This window comes from Hemitrygon akajei, chromosome 19 (assembly GCF_048418815.1).
Source record: "Hemitrygon akajei chromosome 19, sHemAka1.3, whole genome shotgun sequence".
NCBI classification, from domain to species: Eukaryota; Metazoa; Chordata; class Chondrichthyes; order Myliobatiformes; family Dasyatidae; genus Hemitrygon; species Hemitrygon akajei.
The window spans coordinates 27,735,391-27,758,319 of NC_133142.1; the positions used below are offsets into that span (position 1 = coordinate 27,735,391).

General features: G+C 39.4%; 1 protein-coding gene across 6 annotated transcripts in view; it reads right to left on the reverse strand.

Annotated features, from left to right (window-relative positions):
• Positions 1–22,929, reverse strand: part of cadpsa (Ca2+-dependent activator protein for secretion a) — a 453,076-nt gene that overhangs the window by 386,237 nt on the left and 43,910 nt on the right. For all 6 annotated transcript variants that reach the window (XM_073072303.1, XM_073072304.1, XM_073072299.1 and 3 more), the window contains exons 2-3: positions 15,208–15,321; positions 5,859–6,191 (exon numbers count right to left, since the gene is read on the reverse strand). In XM_073072303.1, coding sequence (XP_072928404.1) covers positions 5,859–6,191; positions 15,208–15,321 — 447 coding nt within the window. The remainder of the gene's footprint in view (positions 1–5,858; positions 6,192–15,207; positions 15,322–22,929) is intronic.

The following is a 22,929-nucleotide window of genomic DNA, read 5'->3' on the forward strand; positions in this document are numbered from 1 at the left end:
GTGGGGAAGAGAGAGGGTGGGGAAGAGAGAGGGGTTGGAGGGTGGCTGAAGAGAGTGAGGTGAAGAGAGTGGGGTGATGCTCTTTGCTCTATAGAGAAAGTTGTTTGTTTACAAAGCTGCCTTTTTAACTTTAGACTGATTACTACTTTCCATTTATTTTACAATAAGAACTGAAGACTGGCTCCTGTTTACAAAAAGAAGCTGAACAAAGAATACTAGTTGGAACTTTACCTTACTCAAAAACAACTATATGATCTCTAGAAGTGTCAGCTGCTACATTAGAAAGCTAAGCTTGACAAAAGGCTGCCCAGGCCCTACATGATGTATATCCATTGCACTGCCAGGTTCAAGAACAGCTCCTTCCCCACAAACATCCTTTTTTTGAACTAACCCGTGCAACCCTAATCGCTACCTAGGTATCGCAGCACTATGACCGCTTTGATTCATTTGCAATAAAATTGTCTTTTTCTCATTTGTGTTTTTTTCTTGTACAAATTTTGTACACGTTATACTTGTGTTTTTCACGTGGATACTGCTTATATGCTACGTGCCTGTCATGCTGCACTTGTGCATATATATAAAGATTAAAGATTGAAAGGTTAGCTTTATTTGTCACGTGTATATTGAAACATACAGTGAAATGCGTTGTTTGCATCAATGCCAAACACACTCTGAGATGTGATGGGGTCAGATCACAAGTGTTTCCATACTTCCAGCACCAACATAGCATGCCCACAACTTACAAACCCTAATTTGTGTTCACATGTATTGATAAATACATACTACTGCTTGTGCATATAGCAATAAACTCAATGCTGAAAACGGCAAATATTTACTGCTTCTCTTGTCTACAAAATTCTCCAGGACAATGCATTTTAACCTTTTTGCTTTAAGTCTGACCTTTAATATAACTACCCTTTGATTCCACCCACAACAGCTAAACACCTGGTCCCACAAACCCTTACCCTTATTCTTAATGATTTTAGCACGTTTTCCAGGGTAAACTCTATTTTACTTTTTTCACTTATAATGCCCCATAAAACCCACAATGCTGACAGTGATTTTTATTATTTCACATCATTGCCTTGTAGTATATTTGCTTATTTATGGCTCTAAGGCCCCTGAACTGATTTTTTTCATGTTAAAGACACTATGAATGCAAATTGTGATTATTTGATGAGTTAACGGTGACAGAGGTAGTAGCTGAATTGCCATTGATTTTGGATGCAACATGTTTAGGGTCAATGGTGTAAAATAGACAATAAAACAAAACTATCAAGCTGCCTTTGTGTCTCTCAATTTAGAAATATAAAATTAGAGGGATACAAACTGGGGCGTCCATTAACTTCAACTGTTTTCTACCAACATTCAAATTCTTTGCCTACTCCTAAGAATTACTTACATTTATTGCCACGAGTCAATATGCCTCATAAAAGATTGTGGTGTAAAGAAAGATGTGGTTATTTCTGCTCTCCATACTCTAAATATCTCTGTATGTAAGGAACAAACAAAAAAAATACAATCCAGCATGTTCTATTAAAATGACTTACTCCTAAATGCACCAACCATGTTTTATAGCAGGTCCAAGTTCACACCAATACATTATTACAGGTGAGGACTTATTTCCCCTCCAGAGAAGTTGGGGACTATTGACACCAACTACAGTATTATAGTATATGTTGCAGAATGGTAGAGAATGTTGTGACAACAAATATAGAATTAAGGCTCCACAGGAAAAGGTGAGAGAGTCATCTGGATTTCCTGTATGAAATCCACATCTCCCACTTACATAATGCATACCAGCAGTTCGGCTCTAGTGTACAAGGAGTGGCAGTACTGAGGGTAACACTCTAAAAGGCCAATTCATCCCTGGCATATTGCACCTTATATTTTGCAATAAGGAGTGTTTGTAAAGTTGGGTCAAATCGTTAAACAGCTTCCAGGACCCAAGCTTCCAATCAGCTAGGCTGGGATTTTGCAGAAGGTGGGACTGGGTTAAAGCAATGTGCGATGAAGGCAAAGCAGATATGGTGTTCTGGTCCCAAGCACAAAAAGATGCTGTGAGTTGGCTTCCAAAGCATTCTTTCTCAGAAGTCAACAGAATGTTGACAGAGTGGAAATTATAATTATTAGCTGGCTTAAAATACATATTCTAAAGAAATTGTGTAGCAAGTTTAACGCTTTCAAGAGTGAGCTTGTCAACTGTTTTGCTACTTCAAAAGCCTAGATGTCCGTATTTAACCATACATCTTTGGATTTGAGCAATACAAGTCATGATGAGGAGAAGTTAATAACCCACATAAAACTAGTGTTCGATTTAAATGAGTATTTTTACCACCATCCATGAACATGATTAGCTTACAGGCTTATCACAAGTCACAGACTGACAGCCCTGCATCTTCCCTCACTTACTTGTTTCTGTCGATTGAGGAACATGGCAAAGGCAAACAGAAGCTCCAGCTACACATGAAATCAGAGTTTCTTATACTGGAAATATAATTCCAATTACATCAATTAGAAACTGTAGGTGAAATACAACTGGATCTGATGTTAAAAACCAACCTGCAAAGCAGCACTTGCCTGCAGCTCAGCTGGACAAGATGGATCTCAGATCACTGTGCTGGTATCCAGATCCCTTACTGGATTTTCTGTTCTGCCTAGTGTTAAACTCCATCAGCTGTTATTACCGGCTTCGTTTGGATGGGGCAGGGTGTGGTGACGAGGAGCAGTATTAGCAGCAAGATCAAGAGACCAGAGCGAGCAGCATTAGGCCCAGTTAGATACTGCAAGTGAGAAGGACAGAGACCTACCTGTTCATGAGAGTCTAAGTCTAGCGTTGAAGTGGGATATGTCAGAAAGCACCCCCAGGGTCAAACTGGCAAGCAGTGTATTTGCTCTGCGCTGCTACAGTTCATGCAACAGAATCAGAATTCCAGCTAGATCAAAACCATGTGAGAATTATGACATTATACAGCACAGAAACAGGCCAACTTGCTCCTGTCACAAGTGCCCACCTAAGCTAGTCAAATACATTCGTTGGCAGAGGATACTTTATGTATTTATTGATTGATTGAGATACAGTGTGCAATAGGCCTTATCAGCCCTTCGATCTGTGTTGCCAAGCAACCCTCGATTTAACCCTAGCCTAATCATGGGATAATTTACAATGTTCAATTAACCTTCCAACCAGTGCATCTTTAGATTCTAGGAGGAAACCAGAACACCCAGAGGAAACCCACGAGTCATGCGAAGAACGTACAAACTCCTTACAGTCAGCAGTGGGAACTGAACAAGAATCTTTGGTACTGTAAAGCATTGTGCTAACCGTGCTACTGTGCCACCTCATGCTGGGCCACACACCCACCACACATCCTTCTAGTTCACTGACTAACTCAATGTAATGTTGTAATGCCTGTGTTAGTGCCCTGGAAAAATGAAAGACAGAACAGGTTATGGTCAGGGAGGTATAATGATGTGAACCCTGTAGGATAAAATTTGCTATAAAACAAAAGGTAAAAGAGACAAATGTAAGACTGCAGTTCAAAACTTGCTGAGTGAAATTGCACCAGCGTGAAATTCATTAGTGGCCAGTAGTTTCCCTGGACTATTTTTGTCAAATGATTTGTACTCTGTTTTATTTGAGAAACAAAATTCCTAGAAATCAGTCGATTAGTTCCTTCCCCCTTGCACCCCTAACCACCCAAGTCAGTGTTAACTTTCAACCACTCATTCGCATTAATTCTAGTTTTATTAATATCTCCTCACATTCTCATAATTTACTGACATAGTCAGGGCAATTTACAATGGCCAATTAACCTACCTACACAAACTTTAAGTGACAATCTAGCAGGCTTAGTTGTAGCTAAAACAATTTGTGCCATCCACTTTACTTTAGCTCAATTTAGAAAGTGCTTTAAATTACTTCATACAATCATCGAGAGCTAGTGCAGGCCTTCTTCTCCCCATTCTCCATCTTTCCTCTCTTTTTCAAGGCATGCACTGGAGCACTCCAGTTGTGCAGTTCGTGGAGTTGCCTGGTTTAGTCCTAGCCATGGGTGCTGTCTGAGTGGAGTTTGCACATTCTCCCTGTCACAGTAGGTTTCCTCTGGGCGTTCTGGTTTCTTTCCACATCCCAATGATACTGTGAATTTAACCCCTCATGTGTAAATGAGTGGAAGAATCTGTGGGGGGGGGGGGGGAGAATAAAAATGGGATTCAATTAGGAGTAGTGTAAATGGGAGATTGATGTTCGATGCAGATTCATTAGGCCAATGGTCCTGTTCCCATGCTGTATGAGTCTTTGACTTGACTCATTTAACCACTTTAGCTCCAAATTGCGCAGCATTACCTTTGAGCGTTGTAGGAGCCTAAATGCCAGTCATTTACATCTGCAAAATTTCTATGGCACAACAGACCCTGTCCTTCCTTACGACCATATTTCCAACTAGAGGTCTTAGTTGGAATAACTAATCCTTTGACCTGCATCTGGTCATTATCCAGTTTCTTCCTGAGGAATCACAATGTGCACTACGTGATTGCTATTTAACAACCATGACCACACTTCTCAAGTACCTCTTTCATTGTGCTTTGAACATCCCGAGGTCATATACAACATTATACAAATACAAGACTTTTCTTTCTCTCTGTGATGCTTATCAAAATTCTACAACCAACTTCAGTGGAAAGAAATGTCCTGAGAGGAACACAGCTTGCTGTCAATACATGCACATACATATAGCACTAGTGACCAAACACAAATTTCTGCTCATGAATATTTATAGTTAACCTAAGCAGTGCAGCTGCCACTGAAAGAGAGAAACGGTTTTTCAGATAGACATCTGTACTAACATTTGACATGTATTTATGTCATGCACGAAAACATATCACATCTATAAGATGAACAAGATTGATTCTTGAATGGCAAAATGTACTCATGAATTAAAATACAAAATGATGGAAGAGTCCTCTGCTCATCATTATATCAGGGTATGCCACTGTACAAAGCAAATACTAGGGCATAAGGTAACCTTCTTGTATACAAGAATGCTGAAATCATTAATTTTCACTTCTTTCCAATTTGGTTATCTTCTATTTCAAGTGAACAAAGCAAGCGTTGCCTGGATCAATTAATTTGAGAATGATTTGTGGGACACACTATAATCTTTATTGAAAGACAATGCATTAAGCATTATCTTTCAGTAAAGTAGCTTGAACAAACAAATGTTAGCTGACCATCTTTATTATCCAACAAAAGCAGACAACTTTGCAATATTTTCATTTAAAATCCAGATCTCACTAGACCAGTACAGATTCTCATCTTTGTTCTGATCATTACCGTTCACAAAAACACCACTGCCAACTTCTAATGAAAAGATTTCCTATATTTTCAAATTGCCTGGACTTCGACAAATCTATAATTCTACCATGCTTAAAAAACTGCACTGATAGCTAAAATCTCCCCTTACCAGCAGAAGACATTTTTTACATCAAGAAGACTTTCGGCTATGAGATCAATAATATTTAGTCACTTTATTGATATGGCATAAAATAAGGCAGACCTTGAAACCTGGAGATCTTTAACTATAATGTGGGTGAGAACTGTTGTGTGATACAGCTCTAAAAGTAACAGCTTGCTGCTGACACCTCGTAGAATGAAATATTTTCTATTTACCATTTCTAAGTAAACTGAACCTAATGTCTACTCGCTCCAAATATGCTGCCTTGAGCTATTTTACAAATTGGAATCAAAATAAATTAAAACAAAATAACCCCTGTAGTGACACCAGCCTATGTTCTCTCACTGCATTGATTCAGTGCAATGAGGGCACCCATAATAGTAAGCAAAAGAATGCCTTCACCTGGCATGCATTGTACAGTAGCTGGTGCTCAAATTTTTTGATCCCCAGAATTTGCTGGAACATTTCGTACAGCTGCTCCTTGCTGAGGATGAGCTCTGATGCTGCACTAGCTGTCATTCGGGCCTGCTGTTTGCGGGGATCCTCCTCGCCTCGGTAAATCGCATCAAATTTTGCCATCCAGGAGCTCAGGACCGTCTCCTTGCTGAGACCATCAATTTCTGGCAAACTTCGAACCCGCTTTTCAATGTGCTTCTTAAACACTTCTCGAGAATCATTGGCTGAGCACCCACCACTTTGTACCATTCTGGACACACGATCACTTTTCAGGAACACCTACAACATAAAGCAAGGAGAATAAGTTACTGCCATGAACTATTTCACGATGTGACTATATAAAACTTAAGCAAGTACAACGTAATTGGGAAAGTCTACATCTGACATGTAGGAGTTGTTTAAAGCTAACTGATCATAATTCAGGACCAACACGTTCCTGTGAAGACAAAAAACTAGGAGAGCAAGGATTAGTGTTACAAATTTTGTCACAAAAATAAAGAACATATAAAGTTCAGGAAACTGAAATGGGACAGTACCCTTGAGGAATATAAAAAGCAGTAAAGAACTTTAACAGGAAATGTAGGGCTAGAAGGGGCCATGAAATGTTGTTGGTGAGTAGGATTGAATGGAGTCTCAAAGCACGTTATAATCAATGCCTTGATCAATGAAAGCAAGATTCAAGATTCAACATTCAGATTGTTTACTGTCACTTTCAGTGTACGAATATAAAAGAGGACAAAATAATTGTACTCTGGAACCAATGTAGCACAAAATCACAATAAGATAAAGAACACGATAATAAACAAATCACAATAAGAATAAATATATAAGATTGTTTCTATATGTAGATTGATTGTATGTCCATAAAGTGACATTAGGCACAGAATTACAGGGTAATTCTGACAGGAAATGATAAAGTAGTGGTGGTGGGTGGGTTAGTGGGTTGAGGTGTTGATCAGCCTTACTGCTTGGGGAAAGAAACTGTTCTTGACTCTGATGGTTCTGGCATGGATGCTACATAGCCTCTTTCCAGAAGGGCGTGGAACAAGTAGTCCATGAGCAGGGTGAGTGCTTTCTGTCATGAAGTTGCTGGCTGTTTTCCAGCACCTTTCTGTATATATGTCTTGAATGCCTTTGTACCATTATAACTACTTAAGCTGCCCCTTTCAGAGAGCTATGGATTAACACCCCAAGATCCTTCTGTATACGAATACACCAAAGGGAGTGGGCAAGGTACTTCGCATTGGCATTCACCAAGCAGAAGAACATGGAAGATAATGAAACTCAGGAAGAAGTATGCTTTAGTCCCAGAGCATGCTGATATCAAGGAGGTGGCAGTATTGAGTCTCGTAAAGAACATTAAGGTACATTAAGGTAAAAAAAAATTGGATAGGTATATGGACAGGAAAGGAATGGAGGGTTATGGGCTGAGTGCAGGTCGGTGAGTTTAGATGAGAGAAAGTGTTTGGCACGGACTAGAAGAGCCGAGGTGGCCAGTTTCCATGCTGTAATTGTTATATGGTCATACCCAAGTCCCCAGGGCCTATGTTATGTCACTGAGAGAGACAGGAGGATATTGTTGGGGAATTGTCAGAGATCATTGATTCCTCTTTAGCTACAGGTGGTGATCCAGAGGTCTGGAGAATAACCAATATTGTTCCTTTGTTTAAGAAGGACCATGAGGACAAACCAGGAAATCATAGGCTGGTGATCCTCACTTAAGTAATGGAGATTTGCTAATAATGGAATGAATAATGGAGAAGGATAGAATTTACTTGCAATTGGAAAAAAAACTTAGATTTCTTAAGGATAGTCAGCAATGGCTTTGTCTGAGAGGTCACGTTTTAGGAAGAAGTGACGAAAATGATTAATGAGAGCAGGGCGGTGAATATTGTATACATGGACTTTTAGGAAAACTATTGAATAGTAGTTTGGTACTCTTGGTAGCCTGATCCAGAAGATTAAGTACACAGGATCCACTGAGACTTGGCCATAGAAACAGAGGATAATGAGGAAAGGGTGTTACTTTGAATGGATGCCTGTGACCAGTGGTGTTCTGTAAGAATTAATGCTGGGATCTTTGTTGTTTGAGATACATATAAATAACTTAGACACAAATGCAGGTAGCCTGATTAATAAGATTGACGATGATACAGAAATTGGCCAGGTTGTGGATAGTGAGCGAGTTTGTCAAATAATCCAGCAGGACACAGACCAGATGGAAATATGAAAGGCAGAGAAATGGCAGATGGAGTTTAATCTGGACAATGTGAGGTGTTGTATTTTGGGAGGTCAAACACATGAGAAAAGTACACAGTAAATGGTAGGATCCTTACTGATGTACAGAGGGATCTTGGGTTGCAAAACCATAGCTCTCTGAATGTGGCAACATAAGAAATTAGGATAGTAAAAAAGACATACAGCATGACACAAAATACAGAGGAACTCAGCAGGCCAGGCAGCATCTATGGAAGAAGAGTATAGTCAATGTTTTGGTTCAAGACCCTTCAGCAGGCAAATGGGAATGGTTAAATTTCCTTGTGGTCAGTACAGACAGTATGGGTCTGTTCCTGTACAGTGCGATTTGTTTCACAATAAATTTGTAAATGTTTCACAAGAAATTATAATTTGTTCTATTAATGTTAGACAAAGGATGAAGGCAGTGGAAGTTGTCTACCTGGACAAGGCTTCTGACAAGTTCCTGCAAGGTGTCGTAAAGAGAGCTTCTGACACATTGGCTTTCATAAATCAAAGTATTGAGCGTAGGATTTTGAAGATGTATAAGATTTTGGTGAGGCCAGATTTGTAGTACTGTGTGCTGGAAAGATATCAATAAGATTGTAAGAGTAGAGAGAACATGTACAAGACTGTTGCTGGGACTTGAGAATCTGAGTTAGTGGGAAAGGCTGAATAGATTAGGACCGTTTATTCATAGGAGCGTAGGAGAATGAGAAGAGAGTTAAAAGAGGTATACAAAGTTAGGATGGATTTGCTGGAAATGTGCCAAAAGGCTGTATAAAGAGAAATCTATCAAGAGAAATATTTTAAGCTATACCTGTAAATAAATGAACAAAAGCCTGATGACATGAGGACAACCTTTGCAATATATGGATAGGGTTTGAAAAGTAGAATCGTTTAATGAGGTAACTAAAGATTCAATGGTAAGTATCAAAGGGGAATTGGATAATTAACTGAAGGATAAAATATCACAGAAGTGTGAAGCAGGGCCACTGAGGAGGGAAAGGACAGCTTCTTCTTAAAAGAGTTCTCACAAATTTAATGAGCTGATTTACCTTTTTCTGTGTTATACGTTGGTATGATTTACTGAAACATTTTTAAAAGGCAGCAGAAGAATTACAATGAAAATTACTTCAATAATTTCTATTAAGTATGGAATTAATTAAGAAAATTGTCCAGTGTTTTCACAAAAAAAAACACTCTTAACTGCTTTTGCAAGTTTGATAGAAGAAGGACGACCTCAAAGAACAAGGGTTGTATATAAAATAGGGTCGGGCTGTTTTATATAACATCTATCAATCCTGTATCAACCCAGCCTAGTCTGCAGGAGAGCACCAATTTAGAGGGCAACTGTACAAATAAGATGGCACATATTCTGGGTAGGGTAAAATACTTTTCTGAGATTGGTTAATACCTGTTTAATCAAAACATTAGGTAGAACAAGTTTTCCCTCTCTATTGGCATAAGCCTTATGCACAAGAAAAATCTGAACCAGGGAGATCTGGACATACCATTGAGAATGCCTGCCATTCCATACCTAGACTGCATTTTGGGAAATCTGATAATCTGGCTGTCCCCCTCCTATCTGTGTATACATAGAAGTTAAAGAGCAAGGTTCCAGGGGTCAGGGCAACAAAGTGGTGTTTGCGGGAGGAAGCGGAGTGGCTACAGGATTGGCTTCATGTCAGTGGACTAGGCCGTGTTCAGGGGCTTATGAGAGGTTCTGAGCAAATACACCATGGTTGGGTCAGACATTGTAAGTCATTTGTGGACAACCGTGTCTCCACAAATTCATTCAGAGTCTTCGCCAACCAGAAGCCCTGGATGAACCAAGTGATCTGTAATCTACTGAAGGCCACATCAGTGGTGTTCAGGTCTGATGACCAAGTAAAATATAAGAGGTCCAGGTCCTCTGAAAAGCTATCTCACGTGTGAATTGGAAATTCTGGATCAGACTGAAATTTCAAAAGAATGCTCAACTGTTGTGGCAGGGCTTAAAGGCCAGTACCACCTACAAAGTAAAACCAAGTGATATGTATGACAGCAAGTTTTTCTCCCAAATGTGTTCAATGCCTTTATGCTCTGTTTGATCGTCAAAACACAGAGGCACCTTCATGAACTCTCACAGCCTCTGATAACCCTGTCATTTCAGTCTCTGAGGTCATTCAGGATAATGAATGGACAGAAAGCATCTGGCCCAAATGAGGTACCTGGCCAAGTACAGAAGACCTGTGCTATTCAACTGGCTGGAGTCTTTAACTTCTCACTTTGTCACTCTGAGGTACCCGCCTGTTACAAGCAGGCTTCAATTATATCAGTGCCCAAGAAGATGCTTTAGGTGCATTCATTCTCCTGAAGGAACGTAGCAACTGCCTCATGTCTATCATCCAGTAGCACTTGCATCCACTGTGAAGTGCTTTGAAAAGGTTGTGATGAAACATATCAACTCTTATGAGGAGCAACTTGGATCTGCCTATCATCACAACTGGTCAACAGCAGATGCCATTTCATTCGCAGTTCACTGGAAGACCTGGATAGTGAAGGTGCATACATCAGGATGCTTTTCACTGACTACAGCTCTGCATTCAACACTATCATCCTGTCCAAACTAATCAATAAGCTCCAAGACCTACACTTCAATACCTCCTTGTGTAACTAGATCCTTGATTTCCTCACTTGCAGACCCCAGTCAGTTCAGATTAGCAACAACATCTCATCCACAATCTCCACTGGTACAGGATGCACCATAAGGCTGTGGGCTTAGCGCCCTAATCTACTCACTTTATACTTCTGACCATGAGACTAAGGACAGTTCCAATGTCATATTTAAGTCTGATGACACCACTATCGTTGGCCGAATCGAAGCTGGAGATGAATCGGCATACAGAAGAGAGATTGAAAATTTGGAGGAGTGGTGCCACAACAACAACCTCTTACTCAATGTCAGTAAAACTGAAGAGCTGATTATTGACTTCAGGAGGAGGAAATTGGAGGTCCATGAACCCTTATTCATCAGGGGATCTGAGGAGGAGACGGTCAGCAACTTTAAATTCCTTGGCAACATCATTTCAGAGAATCTGTTGTGGATCTAGCATGTAAGAGTCATTATAAAGAAGACATGGCAGTATGAGAAGATTTGGCATGTCATCTAAAACTTGACAGATTTCTATAAATGTGCAGTGGAGAATATACTGACTGATTACTTAATGGCCTGGTATAGAAACCTTGAACAGAAAAGATGACAAAAAGTAGTGGATACAGCTCAGTCCATCACGGATAAAGCTCTCCCTAGCACTGAGCACTGAGCACATCTACCAACAGTGCTGTTGTAGGAAAGTAGCATCCATTATCATGGACCCTCACCATCCAGGCCATGCTCTCTTCTCGGTGCTGCCATCAGGAAGGAGGTACAGAAGCCTCAGGTCCCACAACACCAGGCTCAGGAACTGTTATTACCCCTTAATCATCAGGCTCTTAAACCAGAAGTAATCACTTCACTGAACTGATTGCAGAACATATAGACTCACTTTCAAGGACTCTACAACTCATGTTCTCAATAAATAATGTGTTTATTTTATTATTGTTATTATTTTTTATTCTTTTTGTATTTGCACAGTTTGTTGTCTTTTGCACATTGGTTATTTGTCCAACTTTGTTGTGTGCGGTTTTCATTAATTTGATTGTGTTTCTTTGTACTTACTGAGGATATCCACAAGAGAATGGATCTCAGTGTAATATGGTGACATACTTTGGTAATAAATTTACATTGAACTTTAGATACAGACTAAATGAGCATTTTTGGAAATCTCAAGTTTTTAAGTTACAGCCGTGGCCTCCATGTTTTGTCCTTCTATCCTAATGATTACAAAAGCAAAATACTGCAGATATTGGAAATCTCAAGTACAAACAGCAGATGTTAAACAATATTCAGCAGATCAGACCAGTATTCCAGGAGAGAGAAATCAAGTCAAGACTTCTCTCATAATTCCTAATTTGATATCAGCAGAACACTGCTCTCCTCAGATATTACACAACCTACTGAATACTTCTAGCATATTCCATTTGTATTTCAGAAATTGACAGTGGTTCAAAAATAAAAACTGAGGCGACCATAGAAAACCATACTAATAACAAGGAAGTGATTACATCAACCACAAATTCTTGCAGGTTAGAAAAGTAGATATACATATGTCACACACTTGTGAATTTCACCCGCAGGCTGCCCATAAAGTTGTTGCCTGTGGAATTCCAAATTCTGAACAGTAGAACTGTTGGTCCAATTGTCATAGTTAGTATAATTCACTCTATATTCTAACCATTTACCTCAATCTGACAGACAAAGAACATTACTGTTCATATATTTAGTTTGATTTCTAAATTACTATTATCAATAAATAGAAAAGTACAGTCATTAGGCACCAGCTGTTGCAATTACTGGCTTTCATGGAATAGTGGCATATTCGACTGAATTCAAACGCAATGACAGTTTTTAGCTGGTACGTTTTATATAGAGGTGTAACAGAGTTGGGAGTTCAGCTTCAGATCACGGATAATTTCAAATTGTAACACCTCCTGAAGTAGAATGGTCTCACAGACGGGAAGCAGCAATGTGGAAAGCTACTGAGGGATTGAGCACTCTTGGAAATCTGACCCACGGGGAGGAAATCAAAATGCACACAGCTAGATTCAAGTAATCCATTAACTCATTTAACTAACTTTAATACTGATGTAAACATAATTATATTTGCTCATAATAATTCAAACTACTGAATCTGTGCCAGCTTTCAGATCAATCCCACCAACCCATTTCCCCCATTTACTTCACTGCTACCAGCTCAAAATCCCTATTTCTCTACAGTGATGAGCTCATTGCAAACTTCTCCTACAAACACCAAAGGCCCTGAGAAGCAAAACCGGGATTCTCACATATGGCAAAGAAGTCAATTATAGGATGGCGACTGAAATGGACACTGAAGGCATGCCATAGTAGAAGAACTTGGACATGGAGCAATTAAAGTGACTTTCATGTCACTTTTTATTTTTTTAGCTAACATCTACCGGACTTCATATAATCGTGCTTATTTCTGCATTCTTCACAACCACATGCTCATTTCATTAAGGCTTCTGCAGCTCTAATTTCTAGTATCAAAATGTTCTGAAAAACCCAGATCATGCGTCTTTGCACTTGGTCTGAAAGCTGTCCTGTTCCTCAACCAAAGAACTTTCCAATGCACACATTAATCAAGTTCCCAGTGATCAATGGCTCAATCACACAGGCAATCAATGGGCCTTATACCCCATACCTGCAAAACAAAGGTCTTCAATCAGCCTCTTGATAGTTTCCAATACCACCTTCTGTCAATAAAGATTCACAATGGAAATCTATATCTTTAGTGCCAATTCTCAGTGAAGTCAAACATCAATGAGCAAACACGAGGAAATCTGCAGATGCTGGAAATTCAAGCAACACACACAAAATGCTGGTGGAACGCAGCAGGCCAGGCAGCATCTCCCTATAGATGCTGCCTGGCCTGCTGCGTTCCACCAGCACTTTGTGTGTGTTGCTCAAACATCAATGATAATAGTTAGCTGTGTTAGTTCAGCCTTTGGCTATCTGCAGAAAATCTCAGAGACCTCAAACTTGTTATCCACTTGAAAGCAATGGAAAGTTAGCACTTCTGTGTCTGCAAAATCCTCTAAATCCAGAAGCTGGATACGCCAACCAATGACAATACCCTATACATGCCAACATCTTCAGCAATGAAGCCCTGGCTGAACCCAGCCACCTCTGATTGGCAAGCCATATTATCTGCACAACCAAATGACTCACAAAACTGACACTCTACTCTGAGCTTTGTCACAGCAAGGTGGACAGAGGAAATGATTCTAAGATGCTCTCCAAATCTCTTCGGTGATGTCTAGTATCTCCAGACCCTAACCTGTGACTGCTGAAAAGAAACAGCAACACTCAAAATTGAATTGACAACCTCTAGTCTATTCATCCAAAGCAAGTAGAAGCTCGGCATTACCAGCCAAGGAATGCACCACCTCCTATTCTGACTTCTCACCTGCACCATTAAGCACCTCCTGGTTTACACTGGATCTATGTTCTTCAATGTTTAGAACAATGTCATTGAAACTGACAACATTATGAGAGAATTTGACATAACCAAGGAGTCAGATTCAAAATGAGGAGTTGGCCACTCAGCACTGAACTGAGAGGAACTTTCTTTACTCAGAAGATTGTGAAACTTTGAAAATCTCTATCAAATTACTGTGATATGGAATTTAGAAATAGACAGGTTTTGGAGGTTAAGGAGATCAAAATATAAACTTTCTAATGTGTTTATTAAGATATAGGATTTGTGTTGGAATATGATGCTGAAGTAAAAGATTGGGCCTCTTAATAATTAAAAATGCACAATGGGGCAAAGGGCTGACTGTTGCTTGTGTTCCTACTGTTTTTACATTTATTGCTAAGGCGCGTGAACTTCTCACACCAGCATTAATATGAAAGGTGTTCTTCAGTTCAAAGTAAAGAAATTGCTTCAGAACACCATTAAAATTTTTAATCTGTTTTCTTGTGAAGAGTTGTACTGACAAACAAAGGTCAAAGGCAATCCAAATTCAAAATTTTCTAGGTAGATGGAAAAACAAACTGTAGGAGGAACTCAACAGGTCAGGTAGCATCTGAACAGGGAAATACACTGGTGACATTTTGGATCAAGAACCTTTTTCAGGACTCCAATCAACATTTCTGGTGCCTGCCTTGCTGAGTTCTTCTAATACTTTTTTTTTTGCTTCAGATTCCTGCATCTGTAATCTTGTCTTTGCAAGACCAAAGCTAATGTTTTCAATACTGTCCCAAAATCAGTACTCTTGCTGGGGTTCCCTTCCCTCAGCCACGATCTCAATCGGAGCCAAAATGTCTCCAGCTCTGACACGCTATTCAACTCCACACAGGGATTACAACTCTCTTCATTAAAATATCAACATTTGTATCTGATAACATGCAACGATATCAATACTGTTAAATATTGCAAGGGAAAAAAGTTACCTCATAATAACTTTGCACAGCATTGATAAAAGCTTCATCTGCCACGATCTGTGTCTCTCCATTCAAGAAAGCCTGGAAACGATCCTTGACTGTTTGCAGCTGTTGCTTGTTTATCTAGAAAAGTCAAACAGGAAGAAAAAATAACTATATAAACAGTGAAACCTTTGAAGCCCTTTCAGATATAGAGGCAGAATCCTCATTTTTTAAAAATATATTAAACTGAAAGACCTGCATTTAACAACTTTCCTCTATCTCTCTTACAAATGGCACAACATTTACACTCATTGATCCAAAAGTAAAGATCTTGAATTGAGAGTCCTTCATAAAATTAAGACCAATAAATCTGAAATTTCTTTCCATACCCTAGTGGAATCCATCCATCCTGGAGATATACTATTATTTTCTCTAATTGTATACTCTAACCTCTTAATTTCTATTGATTTATTTTAAGAGTGCCTTTGATACTTCATCAGGGCCTTGCACTTGCTCACTGAGTGAATAAAGACCACAGTAACTTCTCTACTATGTGAATGGATACCCACCTTATTGGAACTATATACAGCAACAGCATAGTAAAACACACAATGGAGCCTGCTACTGTGATGCAACACAATTCACTGTCACAGGAGTGCACTGTGTGCTACTGCTGGTGAGAAGCATATTTCACTTTCAAGCATCAAATGTTGCAGAAAAAAATACAATAATGCTGTGCAAATAGTATTTAATCCTTGCTTCCTCGCAGTGTAAAGCACTCTAAAATCTGACAATAAACCCAAACAGAGAAAAAAATCCTAAGGCAATTTAACTTTAGTTTTCAGAACCTGCTAATCAGGATGTATTTCTGAATTATGTGAAATCATGTTTTATTTTAGGAATTCTTTTTACTGAATAGCAAATTATTTTCCAATCCTATAAGATTTTTTTTCCTCCATTTATTATGGCTTATCATCATAAAAAGCAATAAAAATGACACAGGGGCAAGAATTGTTCAGTCCAGTACTGGGCCCAGCAGGCAAGGGCAATTACGTAGAAAGCACAGCAGTGCCTCTACTTCCTTAGGAGTTTACAAAGATCCAGCATGATGTCTAAAACTCTGACAAACTTCTATAAGAAGCATATTGGAGAGTACATTAACTAACTGCATCATAGCCTGGTACGGAAACACCAAAGCCCTTGAACGGAAAATCCTACAAAAGGTAGTGGTTACAGTCCAGTCCATCACAGGTAAAACCCTCCCCACCGTTGAGCACATCCACGCAAAACGTTGTCGCAGGAAAGCAATATCCATCACCAGGGACCCCCAACCACCCAGGTCATGCTCTCTTCTCACTGCTGCTATCAGGAAGGTGATACAGGAGCCTTAGGACTCACACCACCAAATCAGGAACAGTTATTTCCCCTCAACTATCAGGCTATGTGATAACTTCACTCAACTTCACTTGCCCAATCACTGAAAAGATCCCACAACTTACGGACTCATTTTCAAGGATTCGTCATCTCATGTTCTCAACAGTTATTGCTTAATTATTCATTATTATTACTTCTTTCTTCTTCTTTTTGCAGGTTGTTGTATTTTGCACACTGGTTGAACAGCCAAGTTGGTACAGTCTTTCACTGATGCTATTATGGATTTATTGAGTATACCCACAAGAAAATTAATTTCAGAGTTGTATGTGGTGTTACTTTGGTAATAAATTTGCTTTGAACTTTGATCATTTTGTGTAAAAACATCATAAGCATCTGCATTTCAAATTCACTCAAGGTTACAATCACATGTTCAAGACTAGACATTATTAAACCCAGTTACTGCTGACACATCACTTTTGATTTTGACTAATTTCCTCCCACAACCCACAAAGAATTACAATTTCTGCCATACAATGACTGCCACAGGAAATGGATCTTGATGCTCCCAATCAATACAGAGCCATTTCAATAAATACCCAATTCCATTGATATTTAGGTACATTTCTTTTTTTAAAGAATCAATAAGAACTACACCGAAGGCATTTTAGAAAAGAGATGAAATACTTTACACACACCATGGGCTTTAACAAACAGTCAATAAGGCATCAGTCAAAGATGTAACAAAAAGATACCATTGATACCAGGGCGAGATTGTTCACTAGTTGTGTTTCAGAGGAAACAGATGACGATTTGAGAGCTACTGAACAAGCTGACAGGTATCCTATCAGTAAGTATCACCTCTACCACATTATAAAAATGAGGTCACAACATGAGAAGTATAGTTACAATTTAAAATTGATGTTTGAATTATGGAACAAATGGAACAAATGGCAAACTCCATAAGGGGCCACCATAAGGGAGTCTGTACAGAAAGCTTCCTTGACATCTAAATGCTGACTTAAAAGCTCAGGTATCTGCTGTGCAGGCCTTGCAGATTCACCAGAATATTACATTCATCCTGTACTCTAACACAGAGCAGCAAGGGTACAAAAAATACAATCTCAAAAGAGAAGCCTTAGATCTCCGCCATAGATTACTAATACTCTCTCAAAATGGCAGTTTGCCATCACTCTGTAAGTACCTTTTTTCTGTGCCACATTGCTCACTGTCAGACCATTTTCATCTGGTCTAAGATTCTGTAGACCGCAGCCAAGCCACCAAGACCAGAGCAATTCAGAATCATCCATTGTGGCCATCTCAGTGGAAGCCCAATACAGGGGGAATTCAAGAGGTGAAAGAAGGAAGTAAACATATACCAATGTGTTGCACAAAGGTGCAGAGATATGATACATAATGATTATTTTGAACTTTGCAACACTCATGGAATAGGTGTATATGAAACTAAACAAAAAATTCTGAAAATGAAATTAAGATTAAGAAAGCAGGGCTAAAAGACGACAACACGGCAACGTGAATTCTAGTATGGAGTGTGTTTTGGGGTAAGGAGGAATTGTTCATTTCCTCCACCATCCACATTCTCTGCTAGAGTTAGAAGTGGGAAGGGGTTAAATCAACCATTGTGTAAGTCAGCAATCAAGGTGGCACTAAGTTGCAGGAGACTCGGGTGGGCAGGAGCCATTAGAGCTGGTGACACTCTAGGTCAGTGAGTTGGTAAGTCCAGTGTTTGAGTCCTGAAGTTTGGGGTCCCAAATTCAGCAAGTACTAGGATCAGTACATGGTGCATGGAGCTTAAAAAAATAGAGGACTACACAGTTGGGGAATTCTAGGCAGCTTCTAGAGTAGGTTACATGGTCAGCACAACATTGTGGGCCGAAAGGCCTGTAACGTGCAGCAAGTATGGAAGCCCAGGCCCAAAGGCCAAAGTCCTGAGTCTGCATGTCCACTGAGTAAGTCAGAGGTGTGTGTGTGTGTGTGTGTGTGTGTGTGTGTGTGTGTGTGTGTGTGTGTGTGTGTGTGTGTGTGTGTGTGTGTGTGTGTGTGTGTGTGTGTGTGTGTGTGTGTGTGAGGTGAGAGAGAGAGAGAGAAAGATTGTTTTGCTGTTGTTATCATTGTCCTTGTTGTTCTAATGAACATAGTGGGCATGCTATGTTGGCACTGGAGTGTGTGGCAACTTGTGGACTGCCCCCAGTACATCCTTAGACTGTGTTGGTTGTTAACACAATGCAACTTGGTGTATGTGTGATAAATAAATGAAACTGAATCAAGATAGAAGGTGGAGGAAGGGAGGAGGTAATGCATAAACTTTGTATGAGTCATCTTCATGAATGAGACCTTCAAAGAGTTGTTTGTCATTCAAAGGAGACAAAATTTGTTTAAAAACAAGTTTTTTCTGGCAGACCGGTTTTAAGATTAATTGAAGAATTAAAAGCACCACCTTTTTACAGATTGCAAACAGCCATAATAAATTGCAAGTGCATTAAACGTTAGTTTTGCCAATGACACCCACATCTCTTGAGAGAATTAAAATAATGCTTTCCAGCTCATTCTTTAACTGACATGTCAATTTATTTTTTTGAGTTAACTATCTTGCTAAATGTTTTGCTTTGCATTCTTTTAAAAGTAGTTTTTAAAGAAATTGGTCAAATTTTTATACTTGTTCAACATCATGATCCTCATTTTTGCTTCCAATGCTCTGTTGTATAACCCTTTGTAAAGTAATACTGCATTAAAAAAAAACAGTATCTTGAATACCATTAGATTGCTGAGACAACTCATCATTTTAACAGAGTGAAAACAATTCTTCAATTACATTTTTATAAGTCTAATAGCCCATTGCACAGCCTTGTTTTTGGGGATGGTAGTAATATTTAATTTAAACCGTAAGACATAGGAGCTGGTTAGGCCATTCAGCTCATCAAGTCTGTTCCACCATTCTATAATGGCTGATTATTTATCCCCCCTCAACCTTGTTCTCCTACCATCTTCTCATAACTTTGGGCACCCTTACTAATCAAGACCCTATCAACCTCAGCTTTAAATATACTCAATGACTTGCCTCCACAGGCGTCCATGGCAATGAATTCCACAGATTCACCACTCTCTGGCTAAAGAAATTCCTCATCTCTTTTCTAAAGTGGTGTCCTTGTGTTCTGAAGCTCTGTCCTCCGCTCCTAGAATAGGAAATGCCCTCTCCATGTCCACTCTATCTAGGCCTTTCAATATTTGGTAGGTTTCAATGAGATCACCCCTCATTCTTCTAAACTCCAGCAAGTATATGCCTCGAGCCATCAAATGCTCCTCTAAGTTAACACTTTCATTCCTAGGATCATGCTTATGAACCATCTTTGGGCCCTCTCTAATGCCAGCACATCCTTTCTTAGATAAGGAGTCCAAAAGTGCTCACCTTATGGCAAGTGCTGTCCGACCAGTTCCTTATAACAACTCAGCATTATATCCTTGCTGTTATATCCGAGCCCTCTTGACTCAAAATGAATGCTAACATTGCATTTGCCTTCCTTGCCAGCGACTCAACCTGCAAGTGAACCTTTAGGGAATCCTGCACAACGTTTCTCAAGTCCCTTTGCACATCTGATTTCTGAATTTGCTCTCTTTTTAGAAAACAGTCTACACCTTTATTCCTTTTACCAAACCGCATGAGCATACACTTCCCTAAATTGTTTCCTGTCATTCTGATACGGGAACAACTCCAGCAGGAGGCTAACTTAGTGAGGAGCAATAGGTTGAGTGAGGGGTGGGTGGAGGGTGAGTAGTGGTTAGCAAGGATGAGTGTAATGGAATAATACATGGAAATAGATGAGTGAGCTAGAAAATGGAACACAGTAGACACTTGAACTGTGGAAGTATCATACAAATTAAAACCACTACACTGGGAGGTGAGGGACGAGCCAGTTCTGCTCACTGCTACACGACATTTACTCAGCTCTGCTCTGCACTGAACTGAGGCCGTGGCCTGCTCCAGCTGCAGTGATGCCTTGCTTTGTGTCTTTCGTAAAACTTCATTGCTGAATGCAATTTTCTTACCTTTATTGTTCGAATGATTTGTTTTTTTCCTGCACATTGGGTGTTTGACAGTTTTTTTCACAATAGGTTCTTTAGGATTTCTTTGTTTTGTGGCTGCCTGTAAGGAGACCAATCTCAAGGTTGTATAATGTATGCGTACTTAGATAATAAATGTAATTTGAACTTTGAGAGGAAGAGTCATTTACCTGTTTAATATTGCCAAGTATTATGACACAACTCATTTTAGTTTTCCCACTACTCTCTTTCATGACCAATGTAATTTCTAATCAAAGTCCATGTTATTATTGGTTTTCAAATTCAATTAATCTTAAAATTAGGAAAATTTAAAGTTCATGTACTGAAAGCGCTGTGGCCAAAGGCTCCAACCAGGGTGAATAAGTGCCATGTTGCAAATCTGTGGAATAGCCCTAAGTTGAATCTTTAGCTTGTGAAATGTCCTGTAAAACTCCCTAGGAAGCCAAACAATTGAGTATAATGAAATCACAGCATATAATCACAGTTAATTGTTTTAAATATTGTTGAATCTGAAGAAAAAGTCAAATGATTATTTGACTTACGATATAAATGCAGGCTGATGGTTCTGTCCTATTGGAAAGGAGAAATGTATGCAAAGTGGCCAGAATGCAGAAAAAACAAACATTTTCCATTTCAGATATTCTGTCAGGTTCATGGAACATCTCATATTTGTTCACTTCTGAATACTACATTGTCTTAACAAATTACTTACCCTAAGTATAACGTGCACAATATATTCAGTCAAAGCTAACCTTTAAAACTGACCTATTCATTCAAGCAAACATTTTACTGGAAGTGGCATTTTGAGAGCTTAAAAGGCTAGATGCTTTGAGAATATTTCCTCTTGTAGATGAATCTAGTACTGAGACATAACCATATAACAATTACAGCACGGAAACAGGCCATCGCGGCCCTTCTAGTCCATGCCGAATGCTTACTCTCACCTAGTCCCACTGACCCACACTCAGCCCATAACGCTCCGTTCCTTTCCTCTCCATATACCTATTCAATTTTACTTTAAATGACAATACCGAACCTGCCTCTACCACTTCTACTGGAAGCTCGTTCCACACAGCTACCACTCTCTGAATAAAGAAATTCCCCCTCGTGTTACCCTTAAACTTTTGTCCCCTAACTCTCAACTCATGTCCTCTTGTTTGAATCTCCCCTACTCTCAATGGAAAAAGCCTATCCACGTCAACTCTATCTATCCCCCTCATAATTTTAAATACCTCTTATCAAGTCCCCCCTCAACCTTCTACGCTCCAAAGAATAAAGAGCTAACTTGTTCAACCTTTCCCTGTAACTTGGGTGCTGAAACCCAGGTAACATTCTAGTAAATCTTCTCTGTAACTCTCTCTATTTTGTTGATATCTTTCCTATAATTCAGTGACCAAAACTGTACACAATACTCCAAATTCGGCCTCACCAATGCCTTGTACTATTTTAACATTACATCCCAACTCCTGTACTCAATGCTCTGATTTATAAAGGCCAACATACCAAAAGCTTTCTTCACCACCCTATCCACATGAGATTCCACCTTCAGGGAACTATGCACCATTATTCGTGGTTCACTCTATTCTACTGCATTCTTCAATGCCCTACCATTTACCATGTATGTCCTATTTGGATTATTCCTACCAAAATGTAGCACCTCACACTTATCAGCATTAAACTCCATCTGCCATCGTTCAGCCCACTCTTCTAACTGGCCTAAATCTCTCTGCAAACTTTGAAAGCCTACTTCATTATCCACAACGCCACCTACCTTAGTATCATCTGCATACTTACTAATCCAATTCACCACCCCATCATCCAGATCATTAATGTATATGACAAACAACATTGGACCCAGTACAGATCCCTGAGGTACACCACTAGTCACCGGCCTCCAACATGACAAACTGTTATCCACCACTACTCTCTGGCATCTCCCATCTAGCCACTGTTGAATCCATTTTACTACTTCAATATTAATACCTAACGATTGAACCTTCCTAACTAACCTTCCGTGCGGAACCTTGTCAAAGGCCTTACTGAAGTCCATATAGACAACATTCACTGCTTTAACCTTGTCAACTTTCCTTGTAACCTCTTCAAAAAATTCAATAAGATTTGTCAAACATGACCTTCCACGCACAACTCCATGTTGACTGTTCCTAATCAGACCCTGTCTATCCAGATAATTATATATACCATCTCTAAGAATACTTTCCATTAATTTACCCACCACTGACGTCAAACTGACAGGCCTATAATTGCTAGGTTTACTCTTAGAACTCTTTTTAAACAATG